This window comes from Schistocerca piceifrons, chromosome 2 (genome assembly GCF_021461385.2).
Source record: "Schistocerca piceifrons isolate TAMUIC-IGC-003096 chromosome 2, iqSchPice1.1, whole genome shotgun sequence".
Classification (NCBI taxonomy): Eukaryota; Metazoa; Arthropoda; class Insecta; order Orthoptera; family Acrididae; genus Schistocerca; species Schistocerca piceifrons.
This window is the reverse complement of record NC_060139.1, coordinates 257,123,099-257,145,095: the sequence shown is the minus strand read 5'-3', so window position 1 is coordinate 257,145,095 and position 21,997 is coordinate 257,123,099. Positions and strand designations below refer to the sequence as shown.

Genomic DNA, 21,997 nt, shown 5'->3' with positions numbered 1-21,997 from the left:
AACACACCCTGCCTTTTTACCTCTCTCCTTTTCCACAACCGCCCCCCCCCCACACACATCTCCCATGCCCTCCATCTACCCTCCCGACTGCACCTAGTTGCCTCACCGTCTCTCCACCTCGTCCTTGCACACTCGCCAGCAGCACTTCACTCTTCCCCACCTCCTCCCCACCTCAACATCCTCCTCACTCCCACCCAGTTGCCACTCCTATCGTTCGCTGCTGCTGTTGGTCGCAGTGTGGCTTGAGCTGCCAGAGGCTGCAGTCGTGTGGGTGGGGCGAGTTGTGTGCGTGCGTGCGTGCGTGCGTGCGTGTGTGTGCGTGTGTGTGTGTGTGTGTGTGTGTGTGTGTTTTCGACAAAGGCCATATTGGTCAAAAGCTTATATTGTGACAGTCTTTCTGTTGTGGCTGTCTGTTACTCAGCATCACTGCTATATGGTGAGTAGTAATCATCCTTAAGTTTTGCAGATTAGTGTATTTTTGTGCTTGTTTGTCTGTTTTCACAGGAATTATATGTAAAAGTGTGTGTTTTTTTTATGCCTTCATGTTCCACTACAACTGCTCTCTAAAGAATGAATGCCTAGTAATTAGAAATATCTTACGTGTAAGCTACTGCTACAGCATTCAGTATATCTTTAAGCTGCAGTCTCCACATACAGATTGTGAAGATAAATTTTTAAATGTACAATTTTTTTGTGATGCTTTTCCAGCTGGAATGGAAGACAGAAGTGTAGAAGAAATTTTGAAAGAGGCAGAAGAAGTTGTCCGTGAGAGCTCTCAGACGTTTGAGCAGCTTGCTCATGCATCATCAAGAACTAGCTTCAAGTCTCTCACATCAGACTCGGAGAGTTGTGAAGTTGTGCCTTCAGATATTTCTTCACCATCGAGTCACAGTGCTAGTAAGTCAAGAGAACATTCTAAGAAAGTTTCTCAGATTCCCTCCAGTAAGAATACTTTTAATGAATTTAGACAGCCCTCTGTGATATCTTCAAAATCCTTTATGTCAGATATTTCTTCCTTATCTGAAAGTAATGAAAAAGTTGACAGCAGATTAAAGAAAACTGTTAGTATGCCTTCAGATGTACATTCTTCAGTTTCCCTTGGTCCCACCAAGGTAACTGGATTACCAGACAGATCTGATACTGAAAAGTATGATGCCTTAAAGCGGACCACAGTTTCTTCTAGTTTTGGTACAAGTGAAAAAAACTTACCTGTTACAGCTTTACTACATTATGACAAATTCAATAGCCATGCTGCAGGAGTTAATAAAAGTGAGGATTTTAGGAAAGAAGAGCCTGCAATTACACAAGAAAAATCTCTTATTGACACTGGTCAAAGTGTCACAGGGAAACTGTCACCACAGGGCAAGAAAATCGATAGAAGTGTCAGTTTCCAAAGTATGTCGTCACACCGTGAAAAACCTGGAGCAAAAAAATGGCATAAAAGTAACGAAAAAGACAGTGATAAGCCAAGTGCGAAAAAATCATTTGGTTTTCATCAGAGTAGAAATGCTGGCCAGAGTAGTTCAAAATCTGTTGTTTCTTCAGGTGCTAAGCGGAACAGTACTGCAAAATCCAGTGAAAGCAGAGATTCCACTAAAGAGATGAGAGAGGAAAGTATTCACAAGAGCATCACTGTTAGTAGAGTAATGCCACGTGAAAAGGATGTTGATCCATCCGCAGCAGGTTCTAGAGGCAAGCAACTGAAAAGGGACAGCAGCACCAGTAGTGTATCAGATAAAATAAGGCAAATAGTGAATGACGTGGTGCGCACCGAGGTGGAGAGTGCAGTGAGTGAGGTGAATACAAAAGTTCCAGGAAAGGGCAGTGAAAGTAATGCCAGCAATGGAGCCAGCAGCTGGAGAACAGAGTACATCCGTGGACTGGAGAGGAAGTACTTGTCAGATGTCTCGGAAGAGAGTACAATATCACAGCCGTCGGAACAGGACAAGAGGCCTACACAGGGTGCGAAAGTGACAGACGAATCTCTCAGGAAAGAGACACTGATGCTCCTCACGCTAGAGAAACAGCTTCAAGAGGAGAAAGAAAAGTGTCAAAGGCTGCAAGGTTAGTGTATGAGTACTTGTGGCATGAATGTGATATCTAAGGGTAAATATGGAAAATCAACTCTTTTATTATGTATATTATTTTTTTCTTTTAGCTGAGTTGGCTTCAGGGGAGAAAGAGCACAAGAAACAATTAAGTGCAATGACAAAACAATATGAGAAGGAAGTCCTGGAACTGAAAAAGGAAATATGCGTCCTGCGAGCAAAGGTCAGTTGCAGCTTTTATATATATTTTTAAAATTTTTAAATAACGAATTACATCTTAAGAAACTTCTATTTCAAATTAGCCACAGATTTAGCCTCAGGATTATTATCAAGTCTCATGATATCTATTTGCAATCATTGTAGGATACAGTGATAGTTCATCTCTGTTGGTAACTTGGAGCAACAAATCTGTGATACCCACTTATTAAAATACGCAAAAATAAATATTATTTATCACAAGATGAAGAAATTTATTTTATTCCAATTACAAAAAAACAAAACCTGGAAGCTGGTACTTAAACTTAGTAGCCCTGACAAACATTGTCTCAGGCTCTTGATTGCTGTAGATCTGTATTATGTGATTAACACTGTTGGTTAAGTAGGGACCCACCCAAATCATTACACTCTGAGTTTCATCTGGAATATCACAACATACTTTTTTGAGACGTAGTTTAATGAAGAAATTCGTCTAAAAGTTTCACATCAGCTCACAGTAATAGATTTCATTCGAAAATCGTCTGTATCATCTGATGAACCAGTCTTCAATTTTTTCTTTCTTTCCAAAGAATTAGTTTGTTTCATTGGATAATTAGTGGACTTGAGATAAGCAGAAGAAAAGGCAGTTATTTATTTGAATGTGAGAGAAATTCTTTCAAAGTTAAACTAGAACACACTAGCTCAAGTCCCAATGAAGCACACAGTTCAGATTTACCACAGACATTTCAAAAAATGACTGCGTATTTATGGATGTCAAAGAAGTAAATTGGAGAAGTTTATACATTTTAAATCATCACAGTAGTAAGTCCCATTTCATTTTCCCAGGAAGATCTTAATCACAACGGGAAAGATAATTTTGGATAGGCTACTTATTACACAAAAATTAATGAACAAGTTTTTAATCTAAAGTCCAAATTTGAAAATAAATAGTGATTAAGAAGGCACACTCTACTTTGGAGATGAAATGCAGATTGATAGACAGGCACCAGTGTAAAATAAATTATCCCCAAGCAGCCAGCCTGATTTTGGTCTTGTGTAGTTGGCATGAATTCTTCAAATGGCTCTGAGCACTATGGGTCTCAACATCTGAGGTCATCAGTCCCCTAGAACTTAGAACTACTTAAACCTAACTAACCTAAGGACATCACACACATCCATGCCCGAGGCAGGATTCGAACCTGCGACCATAGCGATCGCGCGGTTCCAGACTGAAGCGCCTAGAACCACTCGGCCACAGCAGCCGGCGATGAATTCTTCGATAAAGGCCACAAGGCATGGGCATTGTCCATTCTCAGCTAGTGCCCTATATCTAAGTACATCAAAGTTGATGGGATGTTATACACTAACCTTTCTTTTGTTCTTTAAGTGTGATGTATTTATATGTCAGGTATGACAGAGATGCCTAAAATAGTATTTAAAGCCTCAGTGTACTGCTATAAAATACGCATAATGTGGTCCCTCTTTTCTAGGTTTAAGTTATTTTACATGTTTTAATTCTTGTTTCCTTTCTTATGAGTAAGAAATTACATGTACAAAGAGGCAAAATGTTTGAGATAGTAAATTAACAGAGCACAGCACAATAATAACCAGAAACATGGTGCAGACTTTATCATAACAGCTTTTGTAAAAGTATAAATGTGATGAAACAACATAAAATCATCCATTCCTCATATGATTACAATTGAGATTGCTATTCTTATGGTTCATTGCTAATTCATATGAGTGTGTTCAAATTGAAAATGTGACATAAAAGCAAAGTATTGGTGAGAGTCATGTGCATTATTTAGATGTCCTGAGCCATGTTTCATTTTCAAATAATTAGTAAAAATACCAGTCAGCATTATAATAATTGAAGCTCTCATGAAAGGAATCTTTGAATGTCTTCACAGACAATCAGTGAGCCAATTTTTATCTGCAAAACAATATCTGCATCTTTTCCAGATTAAATTATAGGAGTCTGATAGTTTCTCTACAAGTAACACAAATGATTATTCATTTCATAATTTCAAAGAAAGCCCATAAGCCAAGGTTACTCAAACTTTGGCTTGGAGTTGACTTATTACGGATAAAAGATAATAACTTCCATAATTCAATGTACAAAAATACAGAGTGAAAGCATTTATTCGTATTCAGACTTGAGAAATATTTTTTAATCCATTGAGTTTTAATTTGGCTGGAGAACATAATTTATCGTAAAAAAGTTTTGTGCTTCACACAGGAAACCGATATAATTACATAAAATACCTACAGTCTCGCACCAAGTGGAGTATTTAAGAAGTGATAGAGAAGTGTATTTTATTTTAATTTAGCTTTGAGCTGATGAATTTTACAAATATTTGTTTTATTGTTGATAGGAAAAGCAATGCTCTCTATGTAGTGAATGATTTTTAACAAAAAACAGTCCCAGATTTCCATTCATATAGCTTTTTTTGTGATTAATACTGTTTGTGGGAATTACACTAATGGTCATTATTATACTGAATTAATCTAGAGATCAAGCCATTATGAAGCACTCTCTGATCACATTTATTTGTACATACATCTAATACAGTGATACATATTAGACAACTATTGCATTCTATGAGAATTTCTCTTTATTTTACTAGAAAGATTGACATTGTAATAAGGCAACTTGAACTGCTTACAGATATCAGGGATGGAGGCTGCAGCTCCTGCTCCCAACTCTGAGCAGAGTGTGCAGAGAGCAGATGTGAGGGTGGCATTGATGGAGGAGGAAATGCAGCGCCAGGAGCAAATAATCGTCAACTACCAGCGCGACAATGAGCGCCTCTGCCAGGAGCTCAAGCAGCTGCAGGTCTGTGTGTGTGACCCCGTCACATTCTCATTTCTTTCTATCATTATGTTTCTTACACTCTCTTATCTCCAGCTGCAACTTTGGTGAGCAGTCAGCAGCTATAGTGTCACGTTTATTGCTATGTCTCAGCATAAGATAAGTGGCATGACTGGTAATAGTTGTTGCCACAGAATTTCAAGAGGTGGTGTATACCACACTAAAGCAATAGCTCTCCTTGCACATATAATATTGCAATGTGTAGACACTGTTATTTGAGGTGGTGCACAGGTTATCACTTGTCTGAAACAGGAATCTCACCATGTGTGCAGTCACATAAATCAAGTATCTTTATTGTATATGTCTGCGTTCCATGTAGGACAGGCTCGTACAGTGTACAACCAGTACTATGACTCTTGGAAGTTTGGTATCAGGTTTTATGTTGTAACTTGCAGGTAGGGCATTTTAACAAAGACAATTGGTCATGTAAGAAGACAGTAATTGTCAGTTGCACTATAGGCTAAACACTTTGCACCAAGATTTGAAAGTTGTAAAATCCAACAATGCTCAATGGCTAGTTGACCCTTGAAGTTGTTTCACCACGTTTCTACACTGACTGAGCAAGACGACGGGCCATGGTGCGGATTCCAGCCCACGTTTCAATCCCAACAGGCCTGATATTGTCTGCTGGCAGGACAAAACCGTGTGTTCCTGTATCTGGCAGCTCCACTGTGTAGGCATACTTAGCACCTGCTACACCTTTCGCCCAGTCATCGGAACTTCCTGTGAACATTCAAAAAAAGTAATGTATTTATTAAGACATTACTTGAACACTTTTGACAAGAACAGAGGCCGTGAATAAAAATTGAAGTGACACACTGTACTTTAAACTGTAGGAATTAAATGTGATGTGAATAATTTATTTGTAATTAGCAGGAAATCTGCATCAATGAAACACTGTGGAATATGTCTTCTCATATTTAAAAGAAAAAAATGGAAATAATAGTACATCGAATAATTGTAAAACGGCAACATAAAAAACATATCGAGTATGATTTTTCGTTTATCGGTGTTAAACAGTAAGAAATTGTTGGGCGACTCCAGTTTATCAAAATTATCTTCCTCCCCAGTTTTTTTCTGAAATGTAATAAGGTTTTTTGCATCTAAAAGAACCTCATCTTTGCAAAAGATAAAAAAAAATGCTGTGATTTTAATTCTGCATTAAAGTTTAAGTCCATCTACAAAATTTCAGAGGAACCAATTGTTAGACCGCACAACGGTAGATGTGTTCTCTCACTGAGCTTTCAGCAAAGCAGCAGAAATGTGATGATAGTATATCCCAATCAGTAACTCTCAAGAGAATGCAAACAGGTAACTTAACTTCCACATTGATGTCTCTTCTCCAGCTTAATCCAGAAACTTGGTGGGCAACAGTGAACTTGTGTGTCCTGCATGCAACCCTCCTCCAAATATCCAGGTCATATAATACCATCCAGAGAATTCAATTGGAAACAGTTAATGAAGAACAAGCTTTGAAGTCTAACAATGGAAAATCCAGGATAGAATAATGACAAATGTTATGAAAAGGACAGATTACTAATCACAATGTATTGGAGATGTTGAGTCACAGACAGGCACAACAAAAAGACTACTAAACACTTAAGCTTTTGGCCAGAAGGCCTTCTGAAATAGACAACACACACACACACACACACACACACACACACACCACTGTCTCTGGCTGCTGAGACCAGACAGACTGGCCTCAACAGCCAGAGACAGTGGTCTTGTGTGTGTGTGTGTGTGTGTGTGTGTGTGTGTGTGTGTGCGTTAGAAGAAAGCCTTCTGGACAAAAGCTCAAGTGTTTAGTAGTCTTTTTATTGTGCCTGTCTGCAACTCAGCATCTCAACTACATATTGAGTAGGAAGGTATCCTTTTCACAATATTGTCAAACTTCGAAGTCTGGCAGCTTTCCCTGCCACTACATCCAAACTTTGCTAGCCACCGTATGGCATGTGGCGTAGAGCACTTTCATTCGTAAATGGTGTTTGAGAATAATGGCTATCGGTAAGCCTCTGCACTCAGATTTCTCTGATTTTACAATTATGGTCTTCTTATGAGATGTATTTGGCAGAAAGTAAGACATTCCACAACCTTTCTTGGATGTACGTTCATGCAACCTTTTCATAAAGTACAATTAATTTCAAGTAGCATAAAGCAATGGAGTTAGATAACTATCTGCATAATGCTCTCACATTTACATAACAACACTGCTTTTCTTTGGACCACCACATCCTCCACCTCTACTTCATCATCATCATCATTATCTTAGTTTTCTTCCAGTGATAAACAGCCTGTTATCCACCTTTCCTACCATTTGTTTTATCTGGTCGGTCATCCACTTCAATTCTCTCCTCGACATTTTATATTTGTGACTTTTCCAATGATTGTGTGTCATCATTTATTTAAACAATAACTGATATTTTCATCTGTTTTGCTATGATTTTCTGTCACTGATATTCTCTATGTGCAGTTCTAATGTTTTCCATCAAATCATTCAAGTATGTTAGTAACAGTAATGGCCCTATAACACTCCTCAGGGGAATGCCTGAAGTTGCTTTCATATCTGATGATTTCTTCTCTTTAAAAGTGATGTATTCCTAATTCATATAGAATGGATATTTTGTCATGAGCTGGACAGATTTTGGCAGTTCATTCATAATAAACAGTTGATATTGAATTTCTTATAGACCAGGATGTTTTCCATTAAAATGATCTGTAGATCTGTCACTCATGGAAAAATTCCTGTAGTAGTTGGTGTTAGAGCTGCAGCTTTTTTTAGGCTGAAGTCAGCTGATAGGTATACCTGCTTAAAGGAGGAAGTCCCTCTAACTAAGGGCTCACCTTCAGAGGATATAATGTTTCCAAGTAGAGAAGGAATTAGCATATGTCATCAAAACATAAGAGGTATTAGAGATAAAATTAGTGAACTGCTAATAGATGTTGACTCCGAAATTATTGGTGTATCAGAGCACCACTTAAATAATTTGATAATTCAGAAGCTTCTTTTACCAGGCTACAGATTAGCTGGCTGTTTCTCAAGGACTTCCTTGCGGGGTGGGGAGTGGCTCTGTATGTTAAACGGTACTCCATTTGAGTCCATAGACGTATCACGACAATGCATCGAACAGATATTTGAAAGTTGTGCAGCATTAGTTGAATTTAGTGAAATTAAACTTCTAATTGTTGTTGTTTATAGGTCCCCTAACTCTGACTTCAGAGCATTTCTGCTCAAGCTAGAGAGGGTTCTTGATTCACTTTGTAGGAAGTACCAGAAAGTAGTTATATGTGGTGACTTCAATGTTAATTTTGTATATGATTGTGCAAGAAAAAGGATGTTGGTAGATCTCCTAAATTCATATGGTCTGATGCGAACTGTGTTTTTTCCAACTCGGTTGCAGGGGAACAGTAGCACAGTCATAGACAATATATTTATTCATTCTTCATTACTAGATGGTCATTCTGTTAGTAAAAGTGTGAATGGCCTTTCAGACCATGATGCACAAATTTTAACACTAAAAGGCTTTTGTACTCAAACCAATGTCATACTTAATTACAAAATATGTAGGAAAGTTAATCCAACAGCAATAGATAGTTTTTTAAAATGTTCAAGGAACAAGAGTGGCAGGATGTTTATAGTGCTGATAACATAGATGATAAATACAGTGCTTTCCATAACACATTTCTCATGCTCTTTGAGAGTTGCTTTCCATTAGAATATTCTAAACGGGGTACTAGCAGTAATGGGCAGCCCGGGTGGCTGACTAGTGGGTTAAGGATATCATGTAGAACAAAGCGGAAATTATATCAAAATGTTAGAAGTAGTCACGATCAAGCTACAGTAGCCCATTACAAACAGTATTGTAAGGTGCTTAAAATGTTATTAGAAAGGCAAAGAGTATGTGGTATGCAAATAGAATAGCCAATACACAGGTTAAAGTTAAAGCCGTACGGTCAGTAGTGAAGGGAATACTAGTCAGCACCACAACGTCGGCGATATAAAGTCAGTTCATAGTAAAAATATTTCTGTTACTGATAAATCAGATATATGCACAGCATTCAACAATCATTTTTTGAGCATTGCTGGTGAATTAAATAAAAATTTAGTATCTACAGGCAATCATATAATTTTCTTGGCAAATGCCTTTCCGGGATTGATGTCTGAAATACTTCTCTGTGATACAGACAAGAGGGAGATTGAGTCAATAATTAAATCACTGAAGACAAAGTACTCAGATGGTTTTGATGGAGTGTCTACCAGAATATTAAAGTACTGTGCTGCACATGTTAGCCCTGTATTTAGCCATATTTGTAATTTTTCATTTAGGAATGGTCAGTTTCCTGAGCGATTAAAGTACTCAGTAGTAGAACTGCTTTATAAAAAGGGAGAAAGGGATAATGTAATTTTAGACCAATTTCTATGCCATCAGTGTTTGAAAAAGTTATTGAAAAGGCCAGGTATGTAAGGATAATTGATCATTTTATATCATACGATTTGCTATCAAATGTACAGTTCGACTTTAGAAGTCATTTAGCAACTGAAAATGCTATATTCTCTTTTCTCTGTGATGTACTGAATGGGCTAAACAAAAAGTTTCGAACACTTGTCGTATTTTTTTATTTAACTAAGGCATTTGATTGTGTTGATCACAAAATATTGCTCCATTAGTTGGACCATTACAGAATACGGGGAGTAGCTCACAATTGGTTCACCGCTTACTTAAGCAACAGGCAGCAAAAAGTCATTATTCACAATGTTGATAATGGCTGTGATGTGGGATCTGAGTGGGGTACTGTCAGGGGGGGGGGGGGGGGGGGGGGGGGTGCCCCAGGGATCAGTGTTGGGGCCGCTCCTGTTCCTTATTTATATAAATGATATGCCCTCTAGTATTATGGGTAACACTAAAATATTTCTGTTTGCTGATGACACTAGCTTGGTAGTAAAGAATGTTGTGTGCAACATTGGCTCAGTTTCAAATAGTGCAGTACATGACCTCAGTTCATGTCTTTTAGAAAATAAACTAACGTTAAATCACAGTAAGACTCAGTTTTTACAGTTTCTATCACACAATTCAACAAAACCTGACGTTTTAATTTCACAGAACAGGCATATGATTAGTGAAACTGAACAGTTCAAATTTCTAGGTGTCGTGGAAAGCCCACGTTTAGGATCTTGTTCAAAGACTTAATACTGCCATTTTTACTATTCGAACAGTATCAAAAGTGATTGATACTTCGACACGAAAATTAGTCTACTTTGCTTATTTTCATTTGCTTATGTCATATGGTATTATATTTTGGGGTAACTCTTCCCATTCTACAAGGATATTTTTGGCTCAGAAACGAGTCTGGGTATTTTGACATTGGCCTCTCAATATGTATATTCCTTATTGTCATTTCTTGTTACCAATATTAGTTTATTCCCAAGAATAAGCACTTTTCACTCGGTTAATACTCGGCAGAAATCAAATCTGCATTTGGATTGGACTTCCTTAACTCTTGTGCAAAAAGGTGTGCAGTATACTGCTGCATCCATTTTCAATAAGCTGCCACTCGAATTCAAAAATCTTAGCAGTAATCCATGTGCTTTCAAATCGAAACTGAAGAGTTTCCTCATGGCTCACTCCTTCTATTCTGTCGAGTAGTTCCTTGAAAAAATTAAGCTGATTCTTTTTGTATTGCTGATAGTGTTTACTTAAACTTTTGGACTGACTTTTTTTCAGGTTCATGAACATTTATATTTATCTGTTTTTACTTTTATGTTGTAATTTCATGTACTGACACGTTCCATGACCTTGGAGATTTGCTCCTCAATTTGTTCCTACGGAACTTGATGTGTAAATAAAATAAATAATAAAGATGGTGGTCTGCCTGTGAAATCTGACTGACACTCCACTGGGTGGCCTGTTGCATGCCTGAAGCCTATCATCCCTGCTTTTCCACCTATTATCCTGCATGGATGCTTGGTTCTAGAGTGATATATGCTAACAAAATGTTTTCAAGCTTCCAGCTGTGTTAAGTAGTTAAAAACACACATGCTTTTGGTTGAGTACTCATTGGTCATCGTCAAGTGGTGACTTTCATGTGTTTTCCCTCCTTAAATAGCCACACTACTGCCTGTCACATCACTGATGCCCATGCCAGCACCACAGAAAGTAGCTTTTTCATTGTAAGAACACCTCACCTGTTTCAGTCTTCTGATGACTGGGTCCCAAGCTGTGCTTAGTTGCAAACTGCCATCTTTGTTGAGAGTGTTTTCAACCTTTTATCACCATCACTTCATTTGAAAATATCCCTGAACATATATATGTTTAATAATAGAAGTCATGTGGAATGCAACTCTGTGTACGGTTTCCAGATCATGTTCTGCTACTGCTGATTTCTCAAGATACCATAGGCAGAAACACTTCTCATATTCTACGCGGTGTTGTTAAATAGAGTGTGCAGTCTGTCTGTTATAAAACTGTCACTACCCACACAGTACTTTGTATACCCTTGGCATTCTGAGCCTACAACATCTTTCACAGGCCTCATGAGTAGTTGAATGTTTGTTGGAGGCCTCAAGACTGAATCGATTTTACACCTCTTTAGCAGCCAGCTAATCTTTCCTGCTACCAAGCCACATAATGACAAAAACACAAGTTCTTGTTTCATCCTAGAGGGCCTTCTGCTTATGAGCCTTCAGTGAAATGGCTTTTGAAATTTGTCGGTTGTTGTAGCCGTTTACTTTCAACACATTCTATGAGTGGGTCAGTTCCTTATGCAGATTTTCAGCATCTGAAACAGATTCTGTGCAATACACCAAGGTACAAAGAGTAGAGCTGGGTGATGGTAGGCGATAGGGTGCAGGCACTGGTCTGTTTGTGTGGGTGGGTTTTCAGTAAACACTGTGGCTGAGATATTGTTTTGCTTTTGAAGGAACAGCAAGACACCATCTGTCTCTACCTTCATCATGAACTTGATGTTGTCAACAAACTCTCCCAGCTTTTCTCATCCAAGGGGACAGACAACAAATGTGTCGTCAGTGTAACAATAAAAGCAACCAAGCTTCACAGGAGCCATGGCTCAGTGGTGTCCTCAGAGTACTCCATAATCACATTGGCTATAATTGAAGCTAATAGGCGTCCTATCACAATGCCATGCATCTGGTTGAAATGTTCTCCAGCATACAAAAAGATATGATAGTGTCGGAGTGTGCTTGAATAAATTCTCAACAGCATCAGCAAAAAAACTTAGAGAGCAGATGAATTGAATCTTTCACACTTTGAGGATGTCACCTTGGATATGGCTCCTGTGAAGTCTTGTTGCTTTTACCATTCCTTCAACAGCACACTTGTTGTCTAGCCTCACAGATGTGACATGCTAGGAGAGTTCTTTGACTGCATTAACATCATCCATAACCACTTAAGTAAATGATGGAGGCAAAGACAAACAGGTCCTTGCTATTCCTTATGTTCTTGTCCACTGAAAAGCTGATGAGTGTCTCAACAGCAGTGTTTACCAAAAACCTGTTTACATGGACCATGCCACATTTCTGTTTATAGTACTTTGGTGCATTGTACTGAAGGCGTTATAGATGCTGAAAACCTACCAAAAGAACTGAGCCACTTACAGAAAGTGTTCAAAGATAATTACTACAACACAGACAAATTTCATAAGCCATCTCACAGAAGACTCATAAGCAGAGCGCCCTCAAGGAGGTCACAAAGAAGCTTGTGTTTTTTGCTGTTCTGTGGTTCACTAACAGGAAAGACTAGCTGGCTTGTAAAGAGGTGTAAAATGACCAACCTAGCAGTTAATAGAATGTATCTGTAAGTGTTACACAGTCATATCTAAAAATAAATTAGTTTCCAGGTTGCAGTATGTGTGACACTGTGTTAGTTCCATATTTTTAATAAATCTTTGTACCTGTTGTTGGGTATATAAGCTCCGGTGCTGTGCCAATAAGGTATTCAGTTCCCCGCTCTGCCTTCAGTGCTGCTGCTGCCTCCTCAGCCAGCACAAACAGGTCATAGTAATCAGCTGGCTTCTCATCCTGTGAATAGATGGAAAAAATCTCTTGGGTTGAGATATTTTTGGCTTGGAGGAAGAAAGAGATTAATTTCTTCATGACATTGCCTGCCCTTTTTGTACAGATTTATTCAAGTCAGTTAGCAAAATCAAATTTGGGAATATATTTTACTGAATTAATTTTATTACTCTCTCCTGTCTCTTGTGTACTAAGAAGCAACCTTTCCTTGTCAGCCTCTTAACCTGAGACAGTCACCTTCTGTTTATGCTGGAATGCATTACTGAATTTTCTTATGAGGTAAGGTTTCAATCTGTGGGTCTCCAACTTTGTGTGAGTGAGGAGTCTGTATTTCAAATTGATTACTTGTGAAACAAACATAAACTGAATGCCATCTTTCGCCCCACTTTAGATGGCCCCACTGCTCAGTTATGCGAAAGAGAATCACATTCTTCATAGGGCAGATGTGTATAAGATCCTATGTTGATGTTGAGTTCCATATACTGGTAAGATAACATTAACCATTCAAAAGCAGTATATGTTGCCTGGTGCAGCACCAGTAGCAGAAGACTGCATTAGATGGGCCATGCTACAAATTCTGGCACCCACATCATCATCATCATCAGCAGCAGCAGCAGCAGCATCCTGTCAATTGCTCACAAAAGGAGATATTGAAAGCCACCTGCTGGACCTATCCCATCTCAACAACAGCTTCAATTTGCTGTCTTGTGGAGTCCAGCACTTTGAGTGGTCAACTCTCACAATTAGTACCTCATGTAAATGTGGTGTAATGCATATAAACAGAGTTCATCACCATTGCTATCCATCATAGGGGGCATACAGAAGCATTTCTTCAGTTACTGTAGTCTGCAGCCACACAGATGTTGTTATGGTCTGCATGTTTATAAGGCAGGGAATGCTTTATGACTCCCTCAGATGATGGTTGGATATTTGGCAGCCGAAGTGTCAAAAGAGGAGAAGACCTGATTACAGCTACATTCAGAAAAAATATGCCACAAAACCACGGAGTTAATTATTTTAAGTATTATTGATGATTTTAAATAAAGGGTGCCTTAATCATAAGAATTTAATTATTAGCATATTTTTAACTTTTTTGTAAGGTGGAACATTGGTACAACGAAAAGACAGCATTCTGGGGAATGTTAATTTAAATCTCTTTAAGCGGTGATTCATTGCAAATGCATACCAACTTATTATCAGTTTCGGTTTTTTGTGATGGAAAAATATAAATATGAACAAATGTGTAATGTAAACTACATAAGATTGCATTATACCAGCCAGTGCTGCAATCTGTGCATTGGTGTTAAACATTGGCTAGATAAAAATTCCTTGAATTTAATATACAAAAAGTCTGTGGAATAAAAATTAATTATACCAATACAGCAATGTCAGTTAAAGTCAAATGCAAAATACATCCAACACATCCAGAAATAAAAACCATAATATGACAGCCAGTACTTTGGACTTTACACAGAAACTACTAGCAGAAGTGTTTACATCACACCGTGGTGCAATTACGATATCAGGCAGTAGTGCCCTTGGTGACCATCACCAGGTGTCATAATCACACACACACACACACACACACACACACACACACACACACACACACACACACAGCATACAGAGCCAATTTTAATAAAAGGATTGTTGTGACAGCTTAACTATAAAACTGATACAGTTGGATTTAAAGTATTAGAAATACTAATAAATTATTAAAACATTAAAAAAAGATGGTATATAAACATAAGTTGGCTAAAATCTGCTATAATAAACAAAACAAGTTGTTGTAATATAACAAACATTTCAGCATATGTGAAGAGATGACGTACAGGCAGTCTTCGCCTAAAATGTCACTATAATATATAAAAAATGTTATGCAAGGAGAAGCTGATGTGTATAAAATAGAGAACAATACTGCCCTGTATGAGAAGAAGATAAGTAATAGAAACTATGCTTAACCAGCAGGTGCTAGAGGGTCTGTCATATCCCTTAAGAGTAGAGAAATGTGGAAGTGAAGATGCTACACTTGTGGGCAGGAATCAGATGAAGAAGTGACTGTTGCAGATTCAGAGAAAAATGTGGGTTATGAACATATTGACCTTGTTCATTGACAATTATTTTAGGTTGTTTCTTCCAGTGTTTATGAATATTGAATTCATCTAATAAACTGAGTAACTGATCTTCCAGTGCAATATAAAAAATGTGCATATTGCTCTTCATGTCATCTACAGAGTGGCAGCATATGCTACACTGTTACCCTGCTGGTCCAAAGTAGTTTTGGTCACAGACCCTGTAATTATTTTATACATGCCAGAATCAGTGTACTTATGTGTCCATGTCCTAATTTTTAGTTTCAAAATATTATCTGATCTAAAACCACATCTTGTGATGGTCTTCATAAAGCAATTTTCTAAATGATTAAATTGGATAGATAAAAATCTACTCGCCAAGCGGCAGCAGAAAACACCATTAAAAATGGTTGTAATTGGCAGGCTTTCGGAGTCAGTGGTGCCAAAAGCTTGCCAATTACAACCATCTTTTATGTATGTGTTCTGCCGCCGCATGGTGAGTAGATTTTTTATCTCTCAAATTTAATTATTGCTTGTAATGGGGATTGGCCTTAGACCAGAAAACTACATTCCTCCTGTGTGAACTGCACTATATTGGAGATTCATCAGAAAATACCACTCGTTGAGTGAGACACTGTATTTGGAATTTGTGTCAAAAAATCACAGGAAGCTGAAACTCCCTGTTCCATATCATCATCGGATAATTCATTCACAAACATCATTCCAAATCCTTTGATTTTCAAATCTTTTTTAATGTGGTTGTGCATTATTGTTTGTGGTACTTGAAGTTCAGCTGCTTTTTTGCAAATAAATTTTGTTGGGGACTGCTCAGCTGAATGAGTGACAGTGACACACATTTCCTCTCACATGTTTTCTTTACTTCCCACAATGTTTTATATCTTTGAGATTGCCTGAAACAAAAGCAATAGGGTTGCTTTATGAGGTGGGGCCTTGGCAAAGTGATCTCTAAGCATTGCTTCTCATCTTTGTTGTGTTTGTGTTCCCTGTCTGTGGACATTCATGCACCGCATGCTCCTAATCATTCCTCAACACTGTTACTGCGTCCACTCACATCACATGTGTCTTTATATCAGCAACAGTGCAGTACTGAAACAAAACAGTGCAATAATCACAGTAATGATTTTTGTCAGCTTCAAAGCAGGCATACCAATAAAACAACTATTTACCTAACTGGACAAATTTGGGGGGGGGGGGGGGGCACAGGGTGTGAAGCAAATGGGCAGTGACGCACCTGGAAGCTCCAGGGTATGAGCCACATCTGCGAGTAGGCGTGCAGGCTGAGGTAGAGCGCCAGCGAGCCATTGAGTGCAAGCATGCGGTCAGCAGCAGCACGAGTCTCGGGCTCTGAGAAGGCGTGCGGCCCCGCAAAGTCGTCACGGCAGGCGGCCGACCACCCTCGCCGCCCCCCAGTGCCGGGGCCACCCCAGTGGAAGTCCCAGTTGCGGTTGGGGTCTACACCCGCGCAGCGTGACCCAGCGGTGGCACCGCTGCGTGTTTTCCGCCACAGGCGGTCACCGGCGCGCGAGAACTCGTAACCGTCTGGGTTGGCTACAGGCAGCACAAACCAGTCGAAGGCGGCCAGCAAGTCGGCATGCTCACCTCCAAACTCCACTAGCTGCAGCAGTGCAAATGTCGCGGCTGCTGGTGCGATCCACTCACGACCGTGTTGGCCTGCAATGCCATCAACAGACCATAGTCATACTGACTGGAATACACTTCTGTGAGGGGAAATCAGTTAGTTTTAACTGTTGCTTCAAGAAAATAAAATTATGTAATTAATTTTACAGATGTGTTTGGAGGAAACTAATTGCAGGGTAAATATTATTACAGGAATGTCAGAGCAATTTGAAGTCAGAACTGGTTATAAACGAGAAGACACATTATTTCCAATACTTTTTAATTTAATTTTAGGAAAGATACATAAAACAAAAATTAAGTCTGGTCGGAATAAGACTATATAACAACACAATAAATCAGCGTGCATATGTGGATGATGATGTTCTGATAAGTGATAGCAAAAAGGAGTTGCAACTCGTGTCAAGTTCTTACAAAAATATTGCAGGGAAAATAATGTTGACAATTAATGAAGAGAAAACAGAGTGCATGTTCATGAGCAGGGCATCCAGACTTTGTTTAAGAGAGTAGACGTATTTTAATTTTTGGGAAGCATCTTTACCAAACAGAATAGAGTGGAAATTGAGATCAAGGAAAAGTTTGCAGCAGCAAACAGGGCATGTCTTGGGTTACGGGACATGCTATGGAGAAGAGCACTTTCAAAAAGTTTTAAAAATCAGACTATACCAGAGTGCAAGTCTCCTAGTAGCTCTATATAAGCTGCAACATTTAGATTTAGGAAAGCAAATGAAGAGAGAAATATATCAGGGAAAATACTTGCCCAGAAGAGGGACACCCAATGAGAGAACTAGAGGACACTGAAAACCAGGAACTGTGATAGCTATACTCAGAAACTGATACGAACTGAAGGATGAAGGAAAGAAGATTGATTCGGGCAGGACGCCTATTTAGGATTGAAGAGGAAAGACTACTGCAAGTAGTGTTCTCAGGGTCTGTAGAGGGTAAAAGGGCAGATTGTGACGTTTGCCTGCTTTATTTCATCGTTGATAGTCCTCAGTGTCGCCATACTGCATTTTTATACTGACTGGCAAGTGGAGGGTGGAAATTCAACACTGATTACTGTAAATGATGTAGCAGACAGTTGCACAATTGCATTTCACAGTTCTTTAGTTTCACTGTTTCAGAACCCTGCAATATTACACAATTAAATGGTCAGTTCAGTATTGGCAAATGTGGATAAGCTTCATTAATAGGTTTCAGGCAGACATTCAGCATACTGCTTCAATAGTTTGCTGTTGAACATCTAAGAGCAGTGAAAACCTAACCACACAGTTCACAGTTCTCGCAGAATAATACTGTATGTATGACACTATTTTTCAAATAAATTGATGTAACACACAGCCTATTTGTGTTACACTTATTCCACTGTTCAGTTGATGCATTGTTGTTGATCTAACAAATTCAGGTTTCTCATCTGAAAATCGGCCATGAACTGACTGTCTTGGGACCAAAAATCGGTCCTTTATATACCCTCACAATAGGCACTGAAACTATACATTGTTCCATGTTTAAGTTCCAGAAATTACAATTAAAACATAACTCATTCAATTAACTGAATACATATAAAATTTCCTTCTTTTTAATTGTTCCGTCTACCACAAAGGTTAGGCCAAATTATTTGTTTAAATAATGAAATTAACAGATATAGTTATACAAACAATACTTTTGACAAACCTGGCAATTATTTTGGAATTAATTAAGGGCTGGCTTTGCTAATATGTTTTCGAATAGACACAAATAAATACTTTAAGAATCCTAGTAGTTCTTCTTTCAAATGTAAAATTAGTACAGAATTTATATTTGTTTATAAGTCAACGATAGAACCTGACTCACAAAACAATTACTGATTGCACCCTATAACAAAAGCTATTGACTACGAATGTTCAAAATAAATTAGAAAATTAATTTCATAGACAAAACTAAGCACAAAATTAGAACTGGTACTATATTCTTTAAGACTGATGGCCAACCATTCTCTTTTATGAAAATGCAGATTATACTCATGCACATTAATGGTAATTAGGCAAAATTGAAAATAAAAAGAATTTAAGGAGGTGGATGGCAGAACAAGAGGGGAAGTCAAGAGATCTCAGCTTGCTTCGCCACAAGTGGAAGGCCGTGGACAGGATAGAAGAGTGATAACAACAAGGATACAGAGGCAGTGGGCCTGAGAAAAGAAGAGTAGGCCATGAAATTCAGGAACAGAAATGATTGGTTGAGGATGTATAGACTGGATAAGGACTTTGTGACCAATGTGTTAATTAAGGAGGAGGGAGACAAGAAGAAGAAGAAGAAGAATTAATTTTTTTATTTGTAGGTATATGTCTGAAGCCCTACTACACATTGAGATCCACACACTCCAAAATCTTTACACACCACTAGAGGTGCCAAAACAAAATAACGGAGCCCACTGACACAGTGGAATTTCCAGATGACTTGTATAGTCATCTCGACTGGTCTGACACTGCTGCAACCAACATTTCCGCTGCTGCAGAAAATGAATTGCCACGCGATACTCCACTTTATCAGTGGGCTGTGCCATTTTGTTTTGACACCTGTAGCTGTGTGCTACTGTTCTGCAGTGTGCGGATTTCAATGTGTTGTTGGACTTCAGACATGTACCTACAGAAGGGGGGGGAAAAATATGTAACTTCGGTTTTCTTAATTGATGTAGCACACCTGCCTATGATATGTTGATGATTTTGAAGTGTGCACTGTCATATAGTGAACAAAATATGAGCATACTATCAGACCAAATTTTTAACTAGATTAAGGAGTTGCCGTCAGGCATAGGCATCTGCAAGGAGCACAAAAAGATAGCTCTTACCATCTCCTGGCAGCTACGTTACAGGCTTTATAGTCATTGCAGAACTCTCACACATTTTTAGAGTGATTGGCAGGTCAAATGGATGCTAGATTGGACCAAAGAAGTTATTTGTTGCATTCGAACAGGCAGGAAAAGGATGAGACTGCCACCTAGCGGGATGTGGGCAAGTGGAATAGAATAATTGCAGGAGTGACGTGATGCATGTGTCTGATGACCGTAATCTACATCGTCACTGTGCACACTACTGTCAAGTACAAGACTGAGGGTACTTTCCATTGTACTGCAGGTTAGCATTTCTGCCTGTTCTATTCACACACAAAGCATGGGAATATTTACTGCTTAAATCCCCATGCTTGCCCCGTAATTACTTCAATCTCGTCTCTGCAATCCGTACATGAATGATACATGGGGAACAGCAATATATTCCAAAATCTCTTGCTTACTACTGTTGCTTGAAACTTATTAGTTAGCTCTTGCAGTATCATTGGTATCTACCTTCAAGCATCTGCCAAATAAGATTTTTCAACATTTCAGTGACACTCTCTCTTCATTCAAACATACCTGTGGCCATTATTGTTGTCCTTCATTGTATAAGCTCAGTATCCCCTGTTAATCGTTTTTGTTATGAGTCCCAAGCACGACTGTTTGTATCGAACTTCGCTATTGCAGCATAGCAGGACCAACTTTGCTAATAACATTATAGTGTTTGCCTCTAGTGCTGAGAAACACCAACTACTAATGGAAATACTCAATAAAGCAAGTTTGAAAATGTGACTGAAAGTCAGTTACAAGACTACGAATAGCCAGTACAGGGAAAATGAAATAGTACAAATCCACAGTAGAATGATAGAATGTAGTTTTCAGGCATTTGAAGAAAATGACTGGTTGGGCAGCAAAAGATTGATTTGGAAAAACTGAATAAACTTTTCAATTTGTTCAAGACAAAAAGCTTACAGTTGGTGTGTATTTACCAGTTTTATACTTTCAGTGCTAAAATCATTCAAAAAAACTGAGGGTAGCTCATTGAGTGATGCAGAATTGTATGAAGCAACTCATCAGGAGAGAGAGGGAAACAAAATTCATAATAATAGTGCATTGCAGAACATAATTATGAAATTTGTGACAGACCTGGACTTGGAGTTCCTGCTTATAGCAAGCAGGTGCCTCAACCATTAAGGATATCTTAGTACACCTTCGGCCTTATCACCAAATTTCATTGTCACTGATGTTTTGCACCTGTGAATTCCAAACACTACCAACAGAACTTGTCCCATGGAGCACATGGAATACCAGCACGGGGGAAAAGGATCTTGTAAAGGATTGATTTCATCACCATCAGTCAATTCATTTCAGTGCTTAATTAATTTCAAATATCCTTGCCCACAAGTTTCATCTGACACACACAGACACACACACACACACACACACACACACACACACACACACACACACACACAACACTTCAGCACCCTGACTTACATCAATGATGGAGGTTCACACCATTACCTGGTACCAGCTGGACTCTACGTACAGAGCTCCAAAGCAACTAGTGTGCCTCTGGCTAATATTTTGGCCCGTGAATTTTTATATCCTGCACATCACAACACAGTGCTTGGCATAGGATACTTTTCATTGTACACCACGTTAAGGTTTAGTTCCGTTTTTCTTAAAGGCAGACTGCAGGAAGTATGCTTATAAGTCTCTTGTGGCACTTGTCATTGGCACTTGCCCCACTTCTTTCTTAGGAACTTCTTGTGATTGGTTGACAAATACACTTGCAGATTCCGTCCTGAAAATTGATTATTGAATTTATCTAAATGGATTTTCGTGTAATGTTAAACTTTTCCCTTTCGAAATTTTCCAACAATTTTTGTGTAAAGTTTTCCAGCAACAAAATAAGGGTTAGCACTCCATCACAACACCCTTCTTGCTTTGTAAGCATTATATTTTGTAGATGCTGTGCTATTCTCCTGTATCATAACAGGAAATCAAAGTTTGTCGTTTGCTTTATCTACAACTGACATGACCTCATGTGATTGTGCTACTTCATATCCCCGCACATTATTACTCCCATGTATTTCTATGACTTGACTGACATCCGTAATGACTCATTAATCATGTAGTTAAAGCATTTTCATGTTTTGTGATGTCCACAGTTTTACATTTCTTTAGACTAAAAGCCTGTTGTTGCATCAGTACAACATTTTGTTAAGATCTGACTGCATATTATGGCACTTTCTGTAGGATCACCTCCTCATAGTTAAGCATATGATCTACAAAAGGCGTGTGTTTTCACAT

The 21,997-nt window shown here is 38.6% G+C and overlaps 1 protein-coding gene across 1 annotated transcript in view; it reads left to right on the top strand.

The window, feature by feature from the left end:
• LOC124777146 (centrosomal protein of 162 kDa) overlaps positions 1 to 21,997 on the top strand; it is a 197,929-nt gene that overhangs the window by 55,311 nt on the left and 120,621 nt on the right. Inside the window, exons 4-6 of the mRNA XM_047252446.1 lie at positions 709 to 2,064; positions 2,159 to 2,271; positions 4,912 to 5,079. Of these exons, the coding sequence (XP_047108402.1) occupies positions 709 to 2,064; positions 2,159 to 2,271; positions 4,912 to 5,079 (1,637 nt within the window). The remainder of the gene's footprint in view (positions 1 to 708; positions 2,065 to 2,158; positions 2,272 to 4,911; positions 5,080 to 21,997) is intronic.